Raw genomic sequence first — 26,238 nt, 5'->3', positions numbered from 1 at the left:
TAAATACATATGTTCACTTGAGATTTTGCACGCATAGGTGAATTTTGTTTACATAATAGGGCAAAGCCAAACTCTACCGTAGCAATTTAATTTGAAAGTTTGTCTTTGTACAAGACATTGAGAATATTACAGTAAAAGATGCTCAGTTACTGCATTGGAGTGAGACAAAAATGCAGGTGTTCCGTGGCACTTCATTCGGCTCTTCATTGTTGTTTTCATCACTTTGTGTTCTGTCATCTGTGGGCATGTATGTACCTGGCCCCGCCACGTAGAGACATATAGAGAGCACAGATTGTCTGTTGGACGCTGGAGTCCCTCTCACCCAGCCCCGTGCCTAGCCGAGAGCCACAGTGTAAAGCAAGTTCTGCTCTTTGCCTTTAGTTCAGTGACTGTAGCTCATGACATTTGAACAGGAAAGCTTTATGGCGGACCAGTTATGCAGAAACTTAACTGGGAAGCTAATGGTTGTAATTTTTTTCTTTAGAAGATCCAATAAATCCTGATCAGGGGGAGCTTTTATATGTACATTTGAATTTCACAGATTTAAAAAAGCATGAGCCTGTTCAGTAGATCTCCTAATGACAAATTGTCATATTCTACCCATGAATTACCAAGTTTTCCTTCTGATCTTAACTGTGAATTATGTAGTTCTTTCCTGCCTCACCTATCAGTCCACTAGGATCATTTTGCATAAAATACATGAATTGGGACACTATCTTGTAAGAATCTGTGTGGAAAAGGTTGTAATTCATAGTATTAGGTCATAAAAGCTCATGGATCAAGAAGCTGAACCTTTTAAAATCCACAGGCGCAGTGTCTCAGCCAATACCTGAAAGGTATCGTTGCTGGTCGGCTGTGGAAGAACCTATTTGAAAGTCATCCTGATTTTTTTTTTTTTTTTTTTTTAGTGAAAAGCCCAAAAGTCCCCAAGCGTCCAAGGACGTTCTAAAAGTAGAGGTTGGGACCTGCAGACAACCCCAATCCCTACCTTGTTCTTCACCTCCCTTTCCTCAGGAGGTGAGATATTTTGCTTTTGCATAAATTTAGGGGTCACTTGTTCTCCAGACTCCAAGAGCCAGTATATTGGAGTAAATTTCTGGATAAATCCCTCACTTTTGACCCTTGAGCACTAGCTCTCAGAAGTCAGAAACCAAAGGAATTCAGAGAGTAGAGGACGCTCACCTGCAAGTGAGCTGAGAACTTTTTTTTAAGAGTGCCTCTCTCCTCTCACACTCCATGGAGCAGCCTGGGTGGGCCCCCTTCAAAGGTCAACCTGTTTCAGAGTTGGCTTCAGAGCTGACACCCCAAGGAGGGCTAACCAGCCAGAGCCCAGGGTTTCAGGCCCAGGTCTGACCTACACTGAGCATCCTCATCACAGCACTTTTGTGCAGCCCCAGAATATGCTCACAAGGCAGTGGCTACCAGCATTAGTCAGAGACCTTGAGAGGCTGGTGGGGGCCGTTGGGCCCTCTGGTCAGAGAGATGTCATTTTGTTATCTGAGGCTGGACACTCTTATAGGAGAAGCCAAGGGCTTTGCCACCTGCCCTACCTCTGGGTTCTGTTCAGAACAAGTTGCATGAGTTTAGATTCAACTCACCAGGCAGTTATATTCTAAAAGAGCCATGGCGCTTATTTTATACAGAACACAATGCCGTCAGTCCTTCATATCCATGGGTTCCGCGTCCTTAGATTTAACCAACTGCAGATGGAAGATATTCCAAAAAATTGTTTAAATAGTAATATAACAATAAAAAATAATTAAAAGATATAATCTAGGCCAGGCGCGTTAGCTCAACCTGTAATCCCAGCACCTTGGGAGACCGAGGCTAGAGGATTGCCTGAGCTCGGGAGTTCAAGGCCAGCCTGGGCAACTTGGTGAGACCTCGTCTCTACAATAAATCACAAAAATCTAGCTGGGTGTGTTGGCATGCATCTGTAGTTCCAGCTACTTGGAAGGCTAAGGTGAAGGATAGCCTAAGCCCAGCAGGTCGAGGCTGCGGTGGCCATGAGCATGCCACTGCACTCCAGCCTGGGTGACATGAGTGAGACTCCAATGCAAAAAAAAAGAAAAGACACAATATAACAACTATTTGCATTCTACTTCGTTGTATTAGGTATTATAAGTAATCTAGAGATGATTGAAAGTATACAGGAGGATCTGTGTAGGTTATATGCAAATACTATACCATTTTATATCAGAGACTTGAGCATCCACAGATTTTGGTATCCTTCGGGGTCCTGGAACCAATATCTATGAATACCGAGGGCCAGCTGTACCTTCTTTTCAGAATATGTAAGTTTCATATGTAAGTGATGTGGTCTTATTTCCCTGGTAATCAGTGGTGGTTATTTACGGAAACAGTGCATTGAGGACACAAGCATCCCCTTGTGAGTGCTTGGCAGCGTTGATGGGATCAGGTAGAAGGGGTTCTCAGCCACAAAGGAAGGAATGTGTATCTACCACAATGGAAGGGAATGAGAAAAGGATAGCTAGAGAGGTGTGCTGTTGCTTCAGAAACAGGAAGCAAGAGATGGGATAAGTGAGCGTCCTCATGTCTGTGGTTGCAGGGCACATAGTGAGGAAGGGCCTTGGGAGAGCAGCCTAGGGTAGAGAAGGTAAGTGGTGCTTGGAAGCTGGGCTAGAGGAGCCGAGGGTAGAAGATCAGTAGGTACAAGCCAGCCAAATGGTGACGTGCAGAAGACTGAATGAGTAAAGTGGTTGGTAGGTAGGTGATTACATTATTTTTTTTTTTAGTCAGGGTCTGCTGTGTCACTCAGGCTGGAGCCTTCTTCCTCAGCCTTCTGAGTAGGAGGTGGGAATACAGGAGCATGTCACCATTCTCAGCTAATTTATTTTATTTTTATTATTGTGGTGAGGAGATCTTGTTATGGTGTCCAGCTGGTCTTGAAATCCTGGAATCAAGTGATCCGCCTGTCTCAGTTTCCCAAAGTACTAGGATTATAGGTGTGAGCCACCACACCCAGCTGATTACATTATTAAAATAACAGTTGCTCACTAGGTGATTATAATGCAGCTAGTTCATAGGAAAGTGACAAGAAACTACTTATCAAATGAGATGTTGTATCTGAAATCCAAAAACCATTTCCTAATGGTTATTTGTAACTGGTTCTGCTTTTACAAGTGGCACCTCCTGTCTTTTGGCGTGGACTTGTGGTCTGCGAGTGGATATGCAATCATAGGACAAAGACTGATGTATATTTATGCAGTATCTTCTTTGGACCAGGCCCTGAGTCAGCATAAGTCAGTAAGAAAAGCACTAGGAGTCAGGTGCAGTGACTCACACCTGTAATCTCTGACTTTGAGCCCAGGAGTTCAAAACCAGCCTAGTAAAAACATCTCTACCAAAAAAAAAAAAAAATCAAAATATTAGCCCAGTGTGGTGACTCATACCCATAGTTCCAGCTACTCTGGAGGCTAAGGCAACAGTATCACCTGAGCCTAGGAGGGTGAGGCTGCGGTGAGCCATGACTTTGCCTCTGTACTCTAGTCTGGGAGGACAGTGAAACCCTAACTCCCCTCCCCTCCCCCAAAAAAAGAAGAGAGAAAGTACTAGGAAGCAGCTGTCCTTTTTCTCTGTCTTACGGGTGGGGAAAATGAGCTTCAGAGGTGTCGAGAAACTTGTCTAAAGACTTAGATGGGCCGGGCACGGCGACTCAAGCCTGTAATCCCAGCACTTTGGGAGGCGGAGGTGAGAGGATTGCCTGAGCTCAGGAGTTCGAGACCAGCCTGAGCAACATAGCGAGACCTCGTCTCGACAATAAATCAAAAAATTAGCCAGGTGTGGTTCCAGCTACCTGGAAGACTGAGGCGAAAGGATCTCCTGAGCCCAGCAGGTCGAGGATGTGGTGGCCATGAGCAGCATACCACTGCACTCCAGCATGGGTGACAGAGTAAGACTCCGACTCAAAAAAAAGACTCAGATGTGGCAAGGGGGGCCCAAAGTGTAAACCCCAATTCCTCTCTTTCTGTTCCAGTTGCCCCACAGCAGCTGCCATGTCTGGAGCCTACAAGTCTAGGTTGAGGGGCCCCTAAGTCACACACCCTTCCAGTCTTAAGACAATGGTAATCAAAGCCTTTCCCACTGTAATGAGTCCTCTGTCATAAAAGAACAGGAACCTTCCGGCATTCCTCTTTGCCATGATGAATCTATGGCTCTACATGCAGGCACTTATATAAGAACTAAAACCACATCCTAAGATTAGCAGCACTTAGTCTTCACCCCACAGATAAGGAAGGTCCACAATAAGTTACAAAATTATTTGCCTCCGTTGCTTTGTTTATGCCCAACACAGAGACACGAACATCACTTATCCTTGTCCCCTGAGCATTGATTGAAACCTAGCTAAGCCATGCTGGCCTTCGAAGCCACATCTTGAGTGTTTGGAGTGTCTGGGTTCAGATCTCTGCAGCCATAGTTGTCTGGTCCTGTGTGTGCCGCCTGCCCCATGCAGATGCAGCTGAACCCAGAGGCGCTTTTATGATAGGGAACCAGCTTGGCGCCTTCTGTCTCATGAAAGCTAAACTCTTCATCCCCACACTGTGTTTCAGAACAAGAAGAAAACTTTGAATTTATCATCGTGTCCCTCACTGGCCAAACATGGCACTTTGAAGCCACCACGTATGAAGAGCGGGATGCCTGGGTCCAAGCCATTGAGAGCCAGATCTTGGCCAGCCTGCAGTCATGCGAGAGCAGCAAGAACAAGGTGAGACCGCAGTCTGTCCAAAGCCAAGTCCTCTGTCACCAGCCGTTCAGGAGGAATAGAGACCCAGAGGGATGCCCCAGCAACAGAAAAATATATGATACGTGTGAATGACAAGACCCAGCTATTCTTTGTGAGCCAAAAGCTCAATAATTTAAAAGATAAAAAAAAATACATTGTGTCTGTATGCATTATACATGAGTATCCTAGCTCGACTACGTTTCCATGGCAGAATATCCAATATTAAATCTTTACTCTCTCAACTAATCCTAGATGGAGCCTTTTGGGCTCTTGGGGCTTATGTGTTCACATTTATGTTTGTTTTGAACAGAATATACTCAGGAAAAGAGGCACAAACTTGAAAGATGCCCTTTTCTGTTCTCATAAGTGCCCGAAATTCAAGTCCATGTCAAACTGGGAGCTGAGTCTTCTTAGGGATGTAAATAAAAAGTAGAAGCACGTGTATGAGTTTGCAAGGAGTTTGGGAAAGATAAAGTTTCTATTTTCTAAATCACTGATAGAGCCTGATATGCATTTTATTCAATAATTAGAGGTAGTGTTATAACTCTTTTAGAATTTGTCTAGCAGGTTTTCTGGTTTTCACTGGAAACCCTCCCAAAATTTTTAACTAAAAATTCATTAAAGGTCATTTTTTATAGTTGTTAGCTAAAAAAAAAATTAGCCTGCATTTTCTAGGCTACTGCCCAGTAGTCCTTATGCAAAAGTCAATTTTCCCATCAAGGATTCGTTCAATTCCTTTATTTTAATGCTTGGATGTTTTTAACCTCTTTGCTGGCACATTTTAGAATTTTGGCGATCATTTTGATTTTTTAAAACTATGACCAACTGAAAACAGAGAAAGGATATTGCCCACCAACCTGCAATTTCATTTGTAACCATTTAAAGAAATTTCTGTCAATGATTTATGTTCAGCTTTGTCATTAAAAAAGGAGTCTGTCTTTCAGAAAGATAGAGTGTCTTATTTTATTACCCTCTTTAACCAGGGTAAACCAGACCACAGTCATTATTATTATAATGTAATTTGCTTCCCTTTTTAAAAGATGTTTTATACCCAAGGTGGGAGAAGCACTGTCTTTCATCCTGGCTTTACTAGGTCACGTCCGCACACAGCCACAACGTGTCTCCAGAGGAGAGCACAAGGCACTTTGGGGTCTCCTCAACCAGGAACAATAACATGTGACATCCACAAAGCATAGGGATCTCATTTCTGAGCAGGAAGTGGCAGGGGAAACGTGTTACTAATCAGAGAAACACATCTCCGTTTACACTTTATGGGAAAATCAGTCTCACTTGAGACTCTGAATCCACACCACCTCTACCTGGTTCAGGAAGATCAGGGTATGGTGTTAGCCCTTCCTCTTCCACCCACCCTTGTTAGACTTTTCCCAGTTCATCTGGGCTGATGCAAGCACCAGCTTTTGAATGCTGCCCCTTGGCTCTCACTAAACAAGTGTGCTTCCTGGGAGGAGGACTTATTGAGCAGCCAGAAGGCTGCAGACTCACACCTGGTAACCGTGGACACTGGCTGAACAGGTGTAAGGTGTGAAGCTTGGAAATTGTTTCACATCAATTTGACACAAAATAATTCAATTTATGAAGAATTCTTACACAAGAATCAATATCGTGTGAAATTGATCAACTTTTGCTCTGATGTTAATATTTAATGTTCATATTTGATATTAAATGCATATTTAATAAATAAGCTTTTAAAATTGTGCATATCCTTTGACCTAGTAATCCTTTCACTTCCAGGAATTCATCCTTAGTAAACAATCTTGAATGTGTGTCAAGATTCTTGACAGCAGTATTTATGATGGGAAAACCGAAAGAACTTGATAAATAAACCATCACTAAGTGGAATACTATGCAGTCATTTAAACTGATGGTGCCAGAGAATTTGTGGTAGCATCGTGTAATGAGCAGCCGTCACTAGGGTAAAAGAATAGATTCCAAAGCAGCAATATGTATTGTGCTGGTTTTTTAAAGTACATGTGTATGTGTAGGTATGCTTAGAACAAAAGCTAAAAGAACAGATACCAAAATGTTAATAATGCTTAACTATGGATATCAGAGTTTTTTCTCTGTATTTTCTAAACTTGCTGCAAAAGCATATATGTTTTTTAATCCTTTTTTAAAAAGACCACAGAGTATAAGTGTAAGATTCAACGTCTCCAGCTGCTCACATTTCTCCCTGCCCCCACTCCAGTGAGTGACTTTGTTGCTACGGCAACTGAGGTAGTTTTCTAATGAAAAGTGACTCCTGGCAGTGACGTGTACTGTGGATGGATTTGCTGACAAGGAACCATGAGATACGTCTTATGGTGCTGATTAAGCCCTGACCCCTGGCTATTAAACAGATTATCTCTCTCTCTCTCGTTCTTTAATCATCATACCAAGTAGACTCGTGGCAATAAGCGTACATAACCCAGTTACCTTCTCCAGGTGACAGTGGGTCACATGTTCACTCACAATGATCCACTTTTGGTAGAGTCGGTCTCGGTGGATGAGTCCTGACATGTGGTGTTTCCAGTCAGTACGTGGTGAGTTCTCCCTCAATTGTGCTTTTACCTAAAGACATCAAAAGAGTAGCAATTGTTTGGAAATTACCCTCATCCTATATTTGCTCATGATCTGTTGATGATGAGCTACATACGTTTCTTCCGGGGTTCTTACACCTTGCCTTTGTTGTGTCTTCCTCCTTGTCCAGTCCCGGCTGACAAGCCAGAGTGAGGCCATGGCCCTGCAGTCGATCCGAAACATCCGCGGGAACTCCCACTGTGTGGACTGTGAGACCCAGAGTAAGTGTGTGGAGCACTGGGAGACGGGATGGTCCCTATGGGCCCAGATTGTAATGGAGCCACATCTGTCTTGTTTGGCAGACAAAGGTTAACGGCCTAGGGGGAATTTAAATATTTTTGCTTGGGTTTTATTTTGTCACAATACCCTCCTTGCAAAAGCCTCCCTGACTGCACCTAGCACAGGGTGCTGTGTTTGTGAATCTTGCTTGTGCCTTGGGCATCCTAGAGAGCAGCAGTCACACCATGGGTGCAAAGGATTCAGCCCCATACCCACACCCTGTGCTGTATGTGGGAAGTGACCTTTTGCATAGTCGGTGATCACTTGTTTGTTTTTTTCCATTTAAAAAAATAGAGTCGCCAGACTCGGTGGCTCAGCCTGTAATCCCGCGCATTTAGGAGGCTGAGGTGAGTGGATTGCCTGAGCCCATGGGTTCGAGGCCCACCTGGGCAACTTGGTGAGACCTCATCTCTACAATAAATTTTAAAAAATGAGCTGGGCATGGTAGCGCGCACCTGTAGTTCCAGCTACATGGAAGGCTGAGGTGGAAGGATCTCCGGAGCCCAGCAGGTCGAGGCTGCAGTGGCCAGGAGCGGCCACTGCACTCCAGTCTGGGGGACAGAGTGAGACTCCAAGTCAAAGAAAAAAAAAATAGAGTCTAGTAGGTTCATTTCTGCCCAAAGATTTCTGGATTTGGGTTTATAATTTCACAATCATATATTCTGTGTTTTGCTATCAAATGGTGTATTTTCCAAAATCTTAAATTCTTTACACATTAAAGCATTTGATGGAACTGATAGAATTTGTAATTGCTGCTTTATGGCTTGGAGTAGCCCAGTTTTCATTCTTTCTGTTGTCCAGTACGTACTGTTATTTTCCCTCTGAGAAAGTTATTTTCTTGTTCATATTTTTGAGAGTAAGGACCTACATTTCATTCTTTAAATCCCAACCCTGAGATATTCAGTAAACTTTTTCCATTCAAGTTTTGTTGTCATTTTTCAGTATTTTGTTTATTGTTTTGAGTTGTTTTTTTTTTTTTTTTTTAAAGATGCGGAGTACAATTCAGGGTTAGGTATACAAATGTACCCTTGTACATGTACCCTTGTTGATTGTTTAGTATTTTGAAGGCAAAGTTAAGAAGTGCTGGCCCCAGGCTGCAGTCTGGGAATCATATACATATGACGTGACTAGTCAGGTTATCCTGGGGCCTAAAATCCAGTGGGCAAGGCACTGGCCCAGGGACCACAAAACTGGGCACTGTGGAAAAGGACCATTAGATGTCCAAAAGCATGCACAATAGCCTTGCAAATGAAAGCAGGCTTCATGTAGGAGTTGCCATGTAAATGGGGCTCTGGAGATGGGTAAAATTTGTGCAGGTAGAGATGGCTACAGAAATCATTAGGAGTAAAGGGAGTGGCTTGAGGAAAGAATGTCTCTGGGATCTTTTAGGATAAGAGCAGCTGCTAGAGCTGGGAAACTGGTTGAAGCCAGTGGAGGTATAGGTACTAACTGAAGAACTTTTGAGCTTTGGTTTCCATTTGTAAGCAGAGGAAATCATTAGCATTTTAGAGCAGGAAGAGAAGGATGCTGAGCTGTACTTAGGGAGCTCCATCTGGCTGTACCATTTCAAACACATTGGAATAGAGAGGCAGAGCATGGGGTAGACCAGCCAGGGTGGGGTTTGGTCATCTCAACAGGAGGGAAAGAGGCACTAGTCCAGGATTGTTCCAGACAAAGAGGAAGGGAAGGGCCATCTCTGAGAGCCCCTCATGGGCAGAACAGGCAAGGGAGAGATCAAAAGTTTGCCTGTGGCCTCTGCAGAAGTCTATCCAGTGGGTGAGAGAAGGGGTTTCTTCTCCAAGTATCTTGAGGGACTTCTTTAAAGTGTCTTCTTTTGTTTGAATTTTTAAATTTTACTTTTAAACATGTGGCGGCAGAAGCAGTTATTTGAAGTATGTTTTTATCAAAAAGTTTTCAAAGAGCTTTTTTAAAGCACAAAATCTGAGAAATATTAGGATGTCCATTAAGGGAAATGTCTCCAATTGTTTCCACTGTACATCTAAAGATTCCTTTAAAAGGAACAACTCTGTGACTCACAGATACCGTGGTATGTGGTAAATCAGAGGTCACAGGACCTTTCTGGGGTGAGATTGGGCGTGCGTGGGCCGAGGTTGGAGGGGAAGGCGGATGGAAAAGGGAGGCCAGTTCAAGGGAGGCCATGGGACCAGTTTGTTTAGAGCAAGACCACCTGAGCAGGTGTGCAAGGACAGGGAAAAGACGGAGTAAATTGAAGAGATAGGAGAGACAACAAGTGTCCATTTAAAAAACATGTTGTCTGTGTCAGGCCCATGCCAAACACCCGCATGCTTTGTCTTTTAATTCTTGCAACCCTAATAGTTGGTGCTACTATGGGCCCCACTTAAAGGGGAGGAATTGAAGAGTCTGAAAGGTCAAGTAATTTGTCTGAGGTCACAAAAATAGCAAGTCCTGTAGCCAGATTCAAACCAAGCTCTTTGCCAGCCTGCTGTATTTTCTCAAGAACAAAGACCTCGAGAAGATTGGAAAGGCTGAGATCAAGGACACTAGTAGCAGCACATTGGCAAGGATTTTTTTTTAAGTACAAATCTCCAATTTTGTTGAAAGTGCTAGAAAATGTTCCCACACAGATGATGAAATGTAAACACCTTCATGGGGCAATTTAACAATTTATATAGAAAGCATCCAAAGAGTGGATACCCTGGATTCCAGCTGTTTACATCCAGGAGCTAAACCAATGGGAATGATCAAGGTAGGTACAAAGATCTGGTTTTAATGATGTTCATCACGGTGTTACTTATATGGCAAAAAATCAGAAACATCCCAAAAGTCTAAAAACCGAAGAACAGTTAGTGTTGGTGTCTTCTCATAGTGAAATAATATGCTACTTTAAAAGACTATGGAAAAATATATTAAGATGGAATTGCTTCATAATACACTGTAAAATGAAAAGGGGTTAGGGCAGTAACTAGATGAATCTAGTAGACATCTGTAGGTATGTACAGGGACAAGATCTGTAAGGATGCATTCCAGAATGTTAACACCAGTTGTCTGGTGAGTGGTAGGGTCTTGAGGGTTGGGGTCTTCCATGCAGCATGGGATTTGGAGTTGTAGAAAAGGCACCCCTTTGGGCCCCAGTTCTTGCTGAGAATGTCCCAGACCACCAGGAGTCTCCTCTGCCTGCACACATGGCATATCCCAGAACACTGTTTTTAGGGCAGACACTGAACTTCTGTAGCTTTGCGGCCACCCATCTATAAAGGGATTCTGAGAGCCAGTGAATTTAGGGAACACTCAACAGCAACCCCCTCTTGGGAGGGCACAGCCTTAGGACATCTGTGCTTCTGGGAAGTCCTGCTGTAGGTACTTGTTCAACATGGTCCAACCCAGCATGTTTTAGACCCATCTGACAGTACAAGTCTTTGTTTAGGGCATCTATTGCCAGGAATGTGCCAAAGGAAGCCCACCCTTAAGGACACTTGAGAGTCTTAGTGCTTGGGACCCTCAAGTGGTCCTTGCCAGCATGCCTACCTTCATGAACAGACTCTTAGAGGCAGCCCAGCCTTTTGGCTGCTCTCTGTCCCCTGGTCCATGAAGCCCTGGTCAGAGCTGACCATGTATTGACCCTCTCCTGCCACATTGCATGGTCCTTACAAGTGCCCTTCTCTCCCATGTCTTACTTGATGTCTAGGATCCTGACTTATTTATCTTTGTGGACCCCCGGCCTGCACACAGGAGGGGACTGGCACCCACCACCACCGCCAGATAGCCCACTACAACCTACGGTAGGAGCACATCCGGCCTCTTGTTTCTTTAGCTTGGCCTGCAGATAGAGCCATTGGCCCAATTCTGGTCTTTGCCCCAGTGTCACCTCTCAGAGAGGCCTTCCCTTATCATTGGGTTTTTAATTGCACACGTGTACCCACACACTCTGTTCTGCTCCCCCTGAGCTTCCTGGCTCTGATATATACTATGATTTTCTCATTTCTTCCTTGTGGGTCTCCTCCCATGGAACCTACATTCTACATGGGCAGGGATTTTTCCTCGTTTTGTTCACTGTCGTATCCCCAGAAGCAGGCACACTAATATCAGTTGAATACGTGAAGGAACAGATATAATTACAGCCAACACCTAACACTATACTTCCCATGTGGCAGTCACTGCTCTAAGTGCCTCATAGCTTTTAATCCTTATGACAGCCCCTTGAGGATGGGAATTATTAGCCTCATTTCTCAGCGGGGGGACGCTAAGGCCCAGAGAGGGAAAAAGTCCTGCGAGGGACAGACAAAGGTAAAAGGCATATACTGACAGACAGGCACACACACAGGCACGGAGGCCCAGAGGGCAGGCAGAACAGGGGCCACTGGAGGTGTGGAGTCACTGCACTGGAAAGGGAACCTGAAGCCAGAGAAGGAGACAGGAGATAGTTCAGAGCTTTGAAGTCATGCTAGGAGGCCAGGATCAGCCATAGCCTGAGGATCTCAGCCCCAGTGCCAAGACACTCCAGAGCCTCCCAGTCGGTTTTAAGGTGTGTCACAAGGAAATTGCAACTAGTGAGGCTTAGACACTAATATATGCTGGTCCGTCATTATCTGCTGGAGCAGACGCAAGGCCCTCCCCTCAGTAAGCCCCAGTCTTCCTGTGCCTCTGTGGGCAGAGGTGTGGTGAGATTGGGGTACTGGAACACCTTGTTCCCCTTTCTCACCTCCAGTATATTTTGGTTTTCATAGAAATCTGAGTCTGGTCACTGGAATGTTTCCCATGTGTGAATGTCCTCTTTCAGATCTGGGCAAGGACAGCCTAGGAGCCTCTGGGGGTGGAGAGTAGTACCCTGAGCTCTGCATAAGGGGTCAGTGTGATAGGGTGTCTGTGTCCGTGAGATAACCCACGGCAGCCCTGGGGGGAGAGGGGAGTTACTGGACATTGCAACCAAATAAGAGCCTCTTGCAGTAGTTCAGGCAAGTGACCACAGGGATCCAGATGTCTGTTGACAACGGGGACAGTGTGTAAGAATATTCCCTGCAGCAGTTAGTGATGGGCCAGATGTGGGATCAAAAGGGAGGAGAAGGGGTGATGTGGTGGACATGGGGGGCCACAGGGGAATAGTGACAGGTGATGAGTTCAGCATTGAACTTAGCTGAAAATACTATGAGCCTGGTGTCAGCTGAGATCATTCTTGTTGGTCCCTCAGAAATTCTGTGTGGCACATTAGACCTGTCCAGACCCTCATGTACCAGCATCAACTACAGAGCCTGTTGACTAGGTTCTCTGATGTGAATTGGAGCATTGTCAGCAGATTTACCAGCCGTCCTGGTGTCGATTGACATATGACATTGGCTAATTGTGTTGTCATTGCTGGTGCTGCCCCCATGAGCAGACTGAGGCAGTTTGTCACTTCCTAGTAAATCCTACCCCTCCCTGGCCACCCTTACTTTTCACTGACCCCCTTCTATGTATCTTCTGCTTCAGTCAAGCTATTCCTTCACCCACCTAAAAACGAGGAGTCAAGGCAGGCCCTGAGGAGACAATGCAAATGGAAAGAGCCCTTCATGCCACCTGACTCTTACCTTCCCTCAGGGAAAGCAGATGTAAAACAAAGCATCCTATGTGTTAGGATCTCCTGGGGCAGAGTGTGGGCTACTGTGAGATCATCTGGCAGGGGGGACTTGGTACTCCACTTGGGGATAGGGCGCAGTTGAGGAAAACATCCCTAAGAAGGAAGACTTCAGCTGGGACCAGAAGATGACTAGAAATGGACCAGGCAGAGGACCGAACATCCAGGCAGTGGAGGGAGTAATGTGCACAGGTGGGTAGAGGAACTGAAGAGTGTGCATATGAGACAAGGTGAAGATGGGAGTGGGAGTTAGCTCGGTTCCAATCTTGCTGGGAGGGATTTTGGACTTGATTTGAATGGCAAGTGGCAGCCATGGCTGGGTGTTGAACGGTGGCATGGCATGATCAGATGTACCGTGTTCAGTAGGTCCCTGGCTGCTATGTGGAGAGTGTCTGCAGAGAGGTGGCAGATGAGGCTGCAGATGGGAGACTGTTGCACCCCTGTTGGGGTGAGGGTGAGGACTAGGGTGGGAGAACAGGTTCAAAAAGAAAGGGTTGGATTTGAGAGAGATTGAGTATTTTGTGATCAACTGTGGGAATGTGGAAGAATAAAGGTGGAACCCCAGGGTCTTGACTTGAATAGCTGAGACAGAAGAATACAGGGTAGCTGGCAGAAGAATGCACTTCTAGGGCAAAGTGTTCCATTTCCAAGTAGAAATGTCCATGGTGATGATGTTTGAGCTCAAGAGCAAAGAAGAGGTGGGAGCTACATATAGGTGCTGTTAGCATTGGGGTAATAATTGAAGGCATGGATTGGGTTGAGTTTGCCTGAAAGAGGGTGTAGAATCAAGAGAGGAGCCCACAGGACCCCTGAGACATTGGGGCAGATTCAGAAGGAAGACTTGGGTAAGAGATCAAGTTGAAGCAACTAGAAGAGAAGAAAAAAAATTCAACAGGTTGTTGATCCAAAAGGCACCAGAAGTCAGTGTTGTGAAGGGAAAACTGGATACTGGCCTTCTTGTAAGACATCCTGGTGAAACAGTGGCCAAAAGGGGTCCTCTGGGTCTATCCCTGGAGGAGTCTGTGACATTGACTGTGCTGTGTCCCTGGTCGGGCGACCAAGACCAGATTGTAAATGATCAGGAGGTACAGAAGCTGAGGGGCCAATGAAGTCAGATTGTGAAGAGGTGTGTAGTTGTGAAGTGAGGGGTCCACACCAGCTGTTCACCACACCTCCCTCCTCTCCAAGCACCCCAGAGACCAGGCCAGACCCTTCTCCATGCGTCAGGCTTCCCCCTATTCCCTCCACTGCTGACTTCTTGCTGCCCATGTGAATGTTCTGACTGCACTCTTTGGCACTGAGTCTGCATTTCTTTGTCCTGTTCGTTTTGTCTTGTTGAAGCGTTGATTTCCTCTTCCCAACCAGAACATCTTTGAGGTCATAGACCCCTCTTCTTATGTCTTCCCTGTGGCACCTATCACCACCTTCTTGAGTATGTATTAAATGTTAAATAAATGGCTGGTTTTCAATCAGCCAGCGTAAGGCCATTCCTGGACATTTGTCATTTACAGAACAAAGGATGTCTCCCCAGTGAGTCAAATATAACATCTGACTGGTCTTTGTTGATGCTTCTCACATGTCCTTGAGTAAACATTGCCTTTTCCTAGATGAGTAAGCCTTCTTTGCTTCTGTCAGTGGTGAAAACCATTGACCGTCAAGGTAAACCCTATCTAGCAATGAAGTCAGCCCTGGACTCGAGTTCTTGGTTGTCTTACGATGCCAACCAGTTTCACACAGGGAGTGATCCAGTTCTAGGTTTCCAGTGTTATTCTCTGAACTCATTTGTTGTGCTGCACAGTTGTGGTCTTGGTCTAGTAGCACAGCCGAAAGTGTATTACCACTTATTCTACAAGTCAGGGTTGATCAAGCTGAGCGATAACCTAATCATAGGATGCTGACCACCAACTTGCCTGCAGTGAAGTTTCTTCAGTAGTTATTCTTAAATGAGAGAACTGAAAACCATGCATTTTCATTGTAGTGTGCCTCTCTTTCATCTTTGAAATTTGCAAGCATGCCCATTGTGTACCCAATAAAAACTTTGATGTGCCAGTGGCTGCAGTGATGGTTATGAGGGACATTACAGCTTTGGGAATGGTGCAGAGCAATGATGTCACCCATCTGCCCCTTGGCACCCCTTCTCATTCCCTCCTGGCAGATGCTGTTCACAGTGGATGCTGAGTCACACATGATTTTTTTTCCATATAGCTCAGCCCTTTCCAGGTAACACAGGAAAGTGCATCTTTCTATCCAAACCAACAGTTACAATTGGGAATTGCATGGGAAATTCTCAGACTTCGTCTTATGCCAACTTTTTTTTGAAGTTACTACTGACTGCCAAATCTTTTGGGACACTTAGAACAGTATCAAGTACTGGCCAGGGACTATTTTCAAGCCATGTGATTCTAGGGAGGGCTTGTCTGATGTGAAGTGTACCAGACTGGTGGCTTTGTTTCTAAGAGAGTTGGAATGAGTGATGATGGTCCGATTGCATTTGGCATCCTGCTCCTCTTCCCGCAGATCCTAACTGGGCCAGTTTGAACTTGGGAGCCCTCATGTGCATCGAGTGCTCAGGGATCCACCGCAATCTTGGCACCCACCTCTCCCGAGTCCGATCTCTGGACCTTGACGACTGGCCAATCGAGCTTATCAAGGTGATGTCATCGATTGGGAACGAGCTGGCAAACAGCGTATGGGAAGAGAGCAGCCAGGGGCGGACAAAACCCTCGTTAGACTCCACAAGGTAGGAACTTGGAAGGCGAGTAGCTCTGAATGCGCCTTGCCAACAATTAGACAACTGGAAATGACCTTAATGACAGCCACGATTGGAACAGCCCTGGCAACCTGTAGGAATGCCGATTAACCCAGCATGGAAATGTCTATATTGAAAATTGGTCTTAAGCAGACATGGATAATTCAGACTCCTTAATTTTTTATGTTTGTTTTTAGGCCTTGGGGATTTCTCTCCCCCTCTTAGAAATGTATTAAGCTCCTAATCTTATGAATATATTACTTTAATTAATACATTTCTAATAGGCATAAGCTGTGCTGTTAATGCTAATTATGAATTTTTGATTCTTTAATTTTGTTATTCTTATATCTTTGATAAGCATCTGCTCCATAGATTCCCCCCCACAAGTTATTTTTATGGTGACAAAATATATATTATTTTCTAAAATATATTTCTAACACATTTAATCAACTAAGTTCGGCATAATGTATGGTGACTCCTCATTAATGTTAATTGTTATCCAGTGTAAAAAACGCATTTATTTTGTGGCCATTTAGTTTCTCATTTTTCATTTACAGCTATTATAAACCGTTTTTGAGTACACATACATATTTAATGTTCCTAAGAGGTGATGAAATGGCATGTCTTCTGAGAAGGCGTATTTCATAGAGGCAGACTGGACCATTTCATCTCTGTAGTTGTCTAAAGCAAGTGGCTCCCAGGGTTGCTCAGATGCTGTGTGTGTTTTTTCTCCTACATATGAAGTAGGGGTTTGAGGTTTGCTTTCAGCATTCGCCTCTCAGGTGTGTGAAGAGATAAAGGGTGAGGAGATGTCTCCCATCATTAGCACTCTTCAGATTTCTCTGGTTTGTTTTGCTGGTGATCAGATAAAATGAAAGTTCAAGTGGTAATCTCTGGTAAAGCCACAGAAGTCGGTTTCTACCACTGAGCAATAAGAATGTGAAAAGAGTTGGTGGACTTTAATTCATTAACACTGAAAAATGTATTTGTGGTGCCACCTTTGGCTCACTGAAGAGAATGAAGCTAGTATGTTATTAATCTTGTTCTTCGTGTTAGGTATTCTATAGGGAGGGTTTATCTGTTTAAAATGGCATGGGTTGATACAGGAGCTATTTCTGAGCTATGCTATAGAATGTAAATATAGGTGACTTTCTTACAAACAGAAGAAATGGCATGCTTCAAAAATTATTTTTCTTGATTTGTTTAACACTACTATAGTAGTTAGCTGGGTCAACTATGAGCATGCTTAGAAGACTATTTCATGTTTTAATATCTATTTTTCATAAGTATAGTCACATTGAGGAAATTTGGGTCTGAAAATGAAAAATGATTGGAAATTAGATTTTGCTTAATGTGTGAATGCAGAAAACACTGAAATAAGTTGGGAAAAAATTAACTGTGCATCTTACTGTTTTTGTGCGAAAGGAACACATATACTATTTTAAATATGAGTTTAAAAAGCTTCTTTTTCCATCCATTAAAATTAGAATTAGAATAATTAGAAACAAAGATGTGGGTTAATTTTTTAATGGATAAATATGTTAATTTCAGCATCATGCATAAGTTAAAATTGTGTGTATATAGGTATTTTATAGTTACAGTTTGTATATTTGAATTAAGCTCTTGAGTGTGTAACTTAGTCTTCTATCTAGTGTTGCATACATCACATCTTTATATTTTAGAGTCATATTTCAAAGACTTCCTTTCTCACAAATGGAGTGATTGTAATTAAGTTCCGTCTTTTCTTTGGTCACCTTGACTTTCCTAAAGAGCGGTGCTGAGTTATCATTCTCCTCCAAGGCTGTGGTGATGGTGATGTGGTTATGTGTTTCCAAAGGTAACTTTTGAGTTTCTAAATTCTGTTCGTGTCTATGAAGATAAATATATATGAGAATTGAATGGGGGGTTTTTGTGCCTTTGGTAATTCTCCCAGGGAGTTTTGTTTTCAATTGAACTCAGCAGATATTCATTGAGCAGTTTCTCATAGAAAAGAAATGATAAATGATGGTTAGAACTCTACAGTGATTGGTGAACATTCTCAGGACTGGCTGAGGATACTAGGGCTTGGTAGAATTCATGGAGTGTGGGGATTCTTACAGTTGGTATGCTCTGAGAAGCGTCACTGAAGAAATGGCATCTGAACTGGACTCTGAAATTGGTGGTGATTCCCAGGGCCATGGGGTGAGGGGAGGTATGCTGAAGAGTGGGAGATGACAACATGGTGGGAAGACCCAGACTCTGGGGAAGTTGCCTACTGATGAACCTGTGAATGCATCACCCATGGGTCAGGACCCTCCCTGTGAATGAGTAGGATGGGGATAGATGAGGCCAAAACAGAGCAGAAACCTGGGAGGGCCTCTCAGTCAGGGCTGGTATCTTAAGAAGGCCTTTGGGGGTGGGGCAGAGAGAGAGTGGTTTGCTCTGTTTATGTGTACTATATGTTCCCAAGAGGACTAAAAGCAGCCAGCAAGGTCATTGAACGGGACAGAAACAAGAGGCAGGAGGCCAGTTGGACGGTTATGATCCTGGTGGAGCTTACAGAAAGCCTTAGATACACTATCAAAGCCAGGCGCCATGGCTCATACCTATAATCCCAGCACTTTGGGAGGTGGAGGCAAGAGGATTGCCTGAGTCCAGGGATTTGAGACCAGCCTGGGCAATTTGGTGAGACCCCATCTCTACAATAAATCAAAAAATTATCCGGGCATGGTGGTGTATGCCTGTGGTTCCAGCTACTTAGAAGGCTGAGGTGGAAAGATCACCTGAGCCCAGCAGGTTGAGGCTGCTGTGGCCATGAGTGTGCCACTCCAGTCTGGGTGACAGAGTGAGACTCCTCCTCAAAAAAAAAAGGAAACACTATCAAAAGCAAAAAAAAACTCAGTCCCGTAGTATAGAAGTAACTCAAACACCAATCACCATTACCACCTACTGCACTTTACTTAAACAGAAATTAAAAACTCAAAGTCTGGGCTAGAATTTTCACATAGAATTCTGTCCCCGATACAAGAATGGCTATCTGGTCTGGATCTTGCCTTTCTAAGCCACCCTCACCCCTCCCCCTCCTCATTCCACCCACTTTGGTCTCTCTGCAGAACCTATGATTGTTAGTAGAAACAGCTGGAAGCTTCTTTTAATGTGGCCCTATGGTAATACCAAAAAGAAATATTTTAATAAATTTTTATCTCTATCCAAGGAAAAGCCAAATGCAATATATTCCGTCTAATTCTTTGAAAAAGGGCCCAGCTGTTTTCCCGAGGAGCTCTAGTCCATTCCATCTTGTTCAGAAGATTCATTCTGACAGTGGAATATAATTAGAAATGTGTTGTTCCTCCCACCCACCCCCCGACACACATATACTACTCTCTCTCTCTCTCTCTCTCTCTCTCTCTCTCTCTCTCTCTCTCAGATTCAGGAGCATGGGGAGTAGAATATAGCAGATCTTCCTCCAAAGAAATAACCACACATTGGAGTCACCCAGATCTGCGGGCGAGTTAGGAAAACAGGCGCCTTTGAACAGCTGGCTGGCCTTCTGCTTGTTGTCCCTGCACCCCTGATTAGGCCAGCTTAGGACGGCTTATAATTGGTTCCAGTGATTCTCAGCCGCCCTGAGAACTGCCGTTCAAACTTGAGCAGCATCGTGATCAATCGAAGCTGACGGCCGCTGAAGCAGTATTGACTTCCCATTCCTAAACAGGGGAATCATTAGTCAAGAAAAGCATCTTTTAATTACTCCCAGGAAGGGGGAAAAAAGTCTTTTTGGATGGATTCTGTAGCAACTGCCATTTTTTTCCCATTGCATTCGATATTAAATTTATTGTCACAGGAGGGGAAAGGATACTCTTCATCCCCCTCTGTAATAGGGGTTTAATTTGGAAAAAGAAATGCATTAGAAGAGAGATCAATGCTACAACAATTAACTACATCTGGGGTGGATTCAGAAGTCCCCTCTCTAATTGCTATTGATACCATTTAAGCACACACTTAAAATATTGATTTTAAGTAGGGAGTTGAAGTGGTGTCGAGGTGATAATGGTAGACAGAATTAACTAGATTTGAGGGATTTAAGCAGGGGGCAGTCTCTTGTATGCAGGACCAGGACTTCATGACGCTCCTCATGTGTGTTTATGTGTTGTACATGACATAGTGTGTTGTATAGAGTCGAGCAGCTAGGCTTAGGGCCACCAGGTGGGCAGAGCTCTGGGTTCCATTGTTAGGACACATGGCGTTACTGTCAGAAGACATTGCTGAGCTCCTGGGACCCTTTGAAATGAAAGAATAATAAGCTCAGTGGTAATGATATTAAAATAGGCATGTGAATATTTCTTGAGTGAATGAATGATTGAACGACGGATGAGTGAAAGAGGGAACTGGTCATCATGGAACATGTGTCAGGTACTCTTGTTACATGGAGGCCTCAGAATTCCTCATGTGTTCGTGAGTGAAATTGGGGCTTTGACATTTGCAGCACAAGCGAAGTCATCTCGATAAACCTACCTGCACATCTGCTCTCCCTCGCCACACAGCAGGGTTTCAGGGCTACACGGCAGCACTGTGGCCCGTTGTTCTTCTTTATCATTATCCTTGTTTCACTTAGAAGCTTTTAGGATTGACTGCAGGGAAAATAATTTCCTCCCAGGACCTAACAGAGCCCTCTGGTGCCGCATTCCTCTTGGCAGAAGCCATACTCTCCTAGGCTATGCCGGTCTCCTTCCTTTATCTCCCATCTTTATCTCTCGGTGTCAAGGCATTTGGCCTGCCAGGCCCTGCAGGGACATTGCTATTTGCATTTCAGTGCAGGTAGCCTGTTTACTTGGTGGTTTGGGAGCCTGCTGATTTGGGCCAGGAAATCAAAGGAACCTGGAAGTAGAGAACTGTGTTTTCTATTCTGAGAAAGAGCTCTTGAGAGAAGCTCTAAGCGCAACTGAAATCACCCATTACCTCTTTGATGCCACTTGGAAGGGAACCGAGTTTGCTGATTTGGTATGCATTCTTTCCCCTTTTTTAGCCTCCTTTTTCTTTTTTGTTCATTATGTGTAAGTTCACCTCCAGGCCTAAACTCCCTTCTTGTCTTTAACCTATAAAAAGATGTCGCCTTCGATAGGAAGATTTGGGGCCCGACATCAGAAATCTGCGTGGGAGAGACTGGCCGCACACTTCCAGATGGAACAAGTCTGCCCAGTGATGTGAGTTCCATCTCTTTTTGATTCCGGAACTCCACTTTCATCTTATTTATGCACATGGAGATATTGATAAAGGGGAAATGTATCCAAACTGAAAATAATTGGATCCCTACAGCTAACTCTGAGATATTAAAAGCAGTACCACTTGGCTGTGTCTTTGTCTTGTTAGGTTTGATCATAGGATCACAATATAGTAATCTCAGGCTCAAATTTCTGGCATAAAGATGCACTGTTCCAAATGTGGCCTCAGGGAACATGACTGCCCACACAGCCCCAGGATTGTCTCATCTTATTATTTTTCAACAGTTCTTGGCCTGCTGGGGTCAATGTTTTGTCTCTTTTGAGTGTTCCTCTATGCTTGACACCTTTTCCTATTTTCTTTCTTTAAAAAAAAAATGAGGAGGGGGAGAAATTGGAAAAAAAGAAGTAAAAAAGACTTTGCTGTGATGACCAGAGTCCATCTGCAGTTGGGTGGCATCTGCTCCCCACATGTCACTTCCCTCATTAACAAGCAATTGAATTAATTAAATGCTACTCAGAACACGCATAACAAGCTACCGGCAGTGTCCAAATTAGCACTGATAATCAAGGATGATTTCCTTTATTATCCTGCTAAGTGGTGTGCAGACTCTGATCTCCCTGTCTGCCCTCATCTATTTACATACCCCCAGCTCCTGCCTTTGGAAGCGGAGGTTATCTTACCTAGTTAATTTGCCACGATCACCGAGCATGGCGGATTGATGCCCTGCCCCCGCCGCCACCACAGTGCTCCGGCCCCCTCCCCGCCTGCCCTCCCCCAGCCCCAGCCTTTGTATCTCAAGCTCACTGATAAATTAAAGGCCACCCCTGTGGTCTCTCAAGTGAGTAATAGAGGCAGAAATTTCATTTTGCAACTGGCTGATTTAATGATCCAAAGGGTAATTAATGGCCTGATTATCTTAATGTTAAATATGTCCGGCAGCAATTACTGTGACCTCCCGCTTGTCAAGGTCCGGGCTGTGCTCTTCTTTCAATTAAGTTCTCTGGGGCTTAATGGTATGAATAAACTCCTCTGATTCTATCATCCCGGACGCAGAGGGTTCAGGGAGCTGGGGGCTCGTTTGGAGTTTTAATCAGCCTGTCTTCTACTCCGGCGATCAGAGTTAACAATTATAACAAGGACAGTTTAACTTTCTTCTTCCCCCTGCAAACCCCCACTCCCACCCCCCATGTACACACATACATACTTTTTTATGTGATTTTATTTTATTTATATTCATGTCTTTATTTCAGTGCTCTGAGCAAGAATTCTGTCTGTGGAAGAAGCCACTGTGCTCTGTGAGGCTCGTCTCTTCCAATATAAATTATCATGTGAACACTGTGGTTTTTCTGTTTGACAGGCTTAATTAATTGGCAGGAGCCCCCGAAAATGACAGTGCCACTAATTGCAACTCAAAGTGAATTTCTGTCACTGTAGCGTGCCTGTCAGCGGGCATGCCCTGGCCCTAGCTGCAGAGTGGGTCCACCTCCCGGTTCCCCATCCAGGCAGGGACTGTGTCCTGCTCCAGCCACAATAGTGGCAGGCTCCTCTGAGGAGCTGTGGGTTTGCAGGCATACTGTCTGCTTGCAGGAGTGACATTTACTGCCAATAAAGTTTATACATCCTCAACTCTGCAAATGCAACAGCTGCTCGGTGACCACAGATTTTACGTAAGGTATTTTAGCAACTTCTCTTAGCAAGCCAACTTGGAATCAGAGAGAGAACCATAACTTACTTAGCAACCCTTCATGACTAGGACAGTCCTCATTAGCGCATTGCTAAATATGCTTGAGTTTACTAGAGCTCTGGGCCCACACCAGAAATATTCTACTATAAATATTAAGCCAATTAGGAAAATGTACAAATGAGCGGTACATTAACACTGCCTTAAAAATAATACCTATAGATTACAGTTGACAACAGATAAAGCAATTCATCCAGTAAACCACAGTCAGGGAGCTTGGTGGGAATTCATACTCAGCTTCGCTACTTTCAGATTAAGCTCTCCATATAGACTAGCTCTAATTATAAGAAAGATGATTTTAAGAAGATTCTCCATAAGGTTAAATATAATGGGTTCTGCTTTTTAAAGGATAACTGTACTTACATTTGCCTTTGAACCAGATGGACAAAATGGTGCTATTTGTTTATTGTACTGCCTGCTGTACTTGAACCCATTATTTATCTGATCCTTTAGGAAACCACTATGTGCTGGGAGCCAGCTTTGCTACCAGAGAGCTATCCTGGGTTGAAAATCTTTATCATTTGCTCTCTGAAATGTAGCCTTAGTGGCAATTAAGGAGTTTCTGATTTTCAAGCATTTTTACTATCACTGGTAGATGAGAATGCAAGAATCAACTGCCTTCTAGGCATCCTGACCAACGATCAAGCTCATTTCTATTTGTGAGAGTATATGAAGGGATAGAATGGGTAGTTTCACCTTTTTAGGCTGAATTAAGTAACAGGAGCCAATACATGCTGCTTCGATTTTGATTCCTCCAACAGTGGAGCATTTTCCAAAGGGCTGTGTCTTCAGTGGTGTTCTGTTTATTTTGCACCAGAGACTCTCTCACTTCTAATGAACCTTTTCTCCTTCTTCTTCTTCTTCATAATGAAGGGGAAGGAGGCACAAACATGCCCGAGGTCCACAGTACCATGTGAGTTTTTCCTTAGCCTGGAGCCATCCTATGAGTATGGATTATCCCCATTTGCAGTCATTTTCCAGGATCACACAGGAGCGTGGGACAGACCACTGGAACCAGGATCTGACTTGGGATGCCCCTCTGAGGTCCTTCTGCTGACCTTTTTCTGCTTACAACTTACAGTCAAATCCCACATCTGTTGTGGCATCTAGAGAAACTGTTGTGTTTAGCAGTATCCCTTCCCTCTCCCTGGTCCAGCTCACACTCAGTTTTTACTGTATTACACATTGTATGTCTATGTATATATATCAATGTAAACTTATTATGTGTAATAGTAATCTTTCCATGTATAAAATCTAACAGCCTCACTCATAGTAACTTAAGAATAATAAAGCATCGTTTTGTTCCATTCGCATTCATGTAGCAAAGCTGACCTGCTAAGTCACCCAGTTATAACTCTGACGTCTTAACTCCCTGTAGTCATTGCTCATCCTAAGAGTTTCTGCGGAAGGCAGTGCTGAGAACTCTAAACATCTGGTTCTGCCAACAGGGGTACAGGATTCAAGCCCTAGCTTGTCATATAACCACATCCTGCTCCTGCCTGAGCTTCCTCCTGCCAATGGCCCTGACCCTGCCTGTTGAAATGTGGAGCCTGTGTTTCAAAGACCCCACAATCATATTTATTATCTGCATGAGGAAATATGGAGCTGGCCAGAGAGTTTCATATTCTAGTTCCATGGCCAGCATCTTCTGTGATTTTGATATAAGAAACAGAGTAATTTCTCATTTGTGAAATGAAACTGGTCATTATTTCTGCCCACTTAATCACTAGAGTTCATGATTTTAAAAAATCATGTTTATGAAATTTCCAGGGCTCCTTTTACCTGAGAAACACAATCAGCTTTGTGCCTGGGTCACACGTGCTGACAATGAGAGGGAAAGCGGCCCATGCCCGCCCTGAGACCTGGGGAGGACCTGTTGATATAGAAGTTGTGGTTCATATTTATTTTGCTTCGTGTCTGTATAGTAGTTCATTGAAGCATCAGCATCACATGGAAAGATATGTTCTGGAACCCCACCCTAAGCCTCCCCAATCAGCATCCCTGGGATAGGATCCTATGATGTGTTTGAACTCTCTAGTTGATTCGTAGGCATATTAAAGCTTGAAAAGCACTCATCTACATTAAGTAGTAAAAACACATGAACACAACCCAGCCTCTGTCCTCCCTGTCTTAGCCCAAGTGTCTGGATTTCATCTCTCAGTTCTCGAGACCCAAGTTTTCTACTTTGTTTAAACCAGATTCCAGTCTGGTCTGCAATATCCAGTATACCATCCCAGCAGGTGTTACAGTCAAAGAGCATCTCTTTGGCCACAGTACTAGAGGATTATACTCTGTGATGAAATGGCATTGAATGCAAAGAATGCAAGGTTGGTTCAACACACAAAAAATCAATCAGTGGAATGGAACACACCACATTAATAAAACAAAGGGGAAAAAAATCTTCTCAAGAGATACAGAAAATACATTTGACAAAATTCAGTACCCTTTCATGATAACAAACACTCAGCAAACTAGTAAAAAGGAAATTCTCTGAACCTGACAAAAGATATCTATGAAAAACTTACAGCTAACATCATATATTATGGCAAGCTTTCTCCCTATGATCAGAAACAAGACAAGAACGTCACCACTTCTACTCAACATTGTACTGGAGGTTCAAGCCAGGAAATTTAGTAAGAAAAAGAAACCAAAGACATACAGATTAGAAAAGAAGAAGTTAAGCTATCTCTAGCTATAGATGGCATAATCTTGTACATAGAAAATCCTAAGGAACTCACAAGAAACAGAGCTTATAAACAAGTTCAGGCAAGATTGAAGGGTACAAGAGTGATATACAAACAAAACTCAGTTGTATTTCTATATGCTAACAATGAATAATCAAAGTAAAATTAAGGACAATTCCATTTAGAAAAGCATCAAAAAGAACAATGTACTCAGGAATCAATTTAACCTGTACACTAAAAACTACAAAGCATCATTGAAAGAAATTAAGGAAGACCTAAATAAATGGAAAGACATTGTGATGTTGTGTCCATGCACTGGAACACTAATTACTAAGATAGCAGTACTCTCCAAATGGATGTTCAACAAAATCACTTTGAAAATCTCAGCTGCCTTTTTTTTTCTTTTGGCAAAAATGGCCAAGCTGATTCTAAAATTCATATGGAAATGTAAGCGACCTTTAAATAGGCAAAACAATCTTGGTTTGGGGGTTTTTTTTTGGTTTTTTTTTTTTGAGTTGAATTCTCACTCTGTCACCCAAGATAGAGTGCAGTGGTATGCTCACAGCCACCGCAGCCTCAACCCGCTGGGCTCAAGCGATCCTTCCATCTCAACTTTCCAAGTAACTGGAACTACAGACATGCACCACCTCACCCAGCTAATTTTTTGATTTA

General features: G+C 43.7%; 1 protein-coding gene across 3 annotated transcripts in view; it reads left to right on the top strand.

The window, feature by feature from the left end:
- AGAP1 (ArfGAP with GTPase domain, ankyrin repeat and PH domain 1) overlaps positions 1 to 26,238 on the top strand; it is a 423,994-nt gene that overhangs the window by 330,503 nt on the left and 67,253 nt on the right. For all 3 annotated transcript variants that reach the window (XM_021710731.1, XM_008054710.1, XM_021710732.1), the window contains 3 exons: positions 4,572 to 4,726; positions 7,452 to 7,542; positions 15,708 to 15,930. In XM_021710731.1, coding sequence (XP_021566406.1) covers positions 4,572 to 4,726; positions 7,452 to 7,542; positions 15,708 to 15,930 — 469 coding nt within the window. The remainder of the gene's footprint in view (positions 1 to 4,571; positions 4,727 to 7,451; positions 7,543 to 15,707; positions 15,931 to 26,238) is intronic.

The sequence above is a fragment of the Carlito syrichta genome, unplaced genomic scaffold (genome assembly GCF_000164805.1).
Source record: "Carlito syrichta isolate Samal-C Ts95f unplaced genomic scaffold, Tarsius_syrichta-2.0.1 Scaffold298871, whole genome shotgun sequence".
Taxonomy (NCBI): Eukaryota; Metazoa; Chordata; class Mammalia; order Primates; family Tarsiidae; genus Carlito; species Carlito syrichta.
Note: the sequence above shows the minus strand (reverse complement) of the source record. Positions and strands in the feature narration are given on the sequence as shown.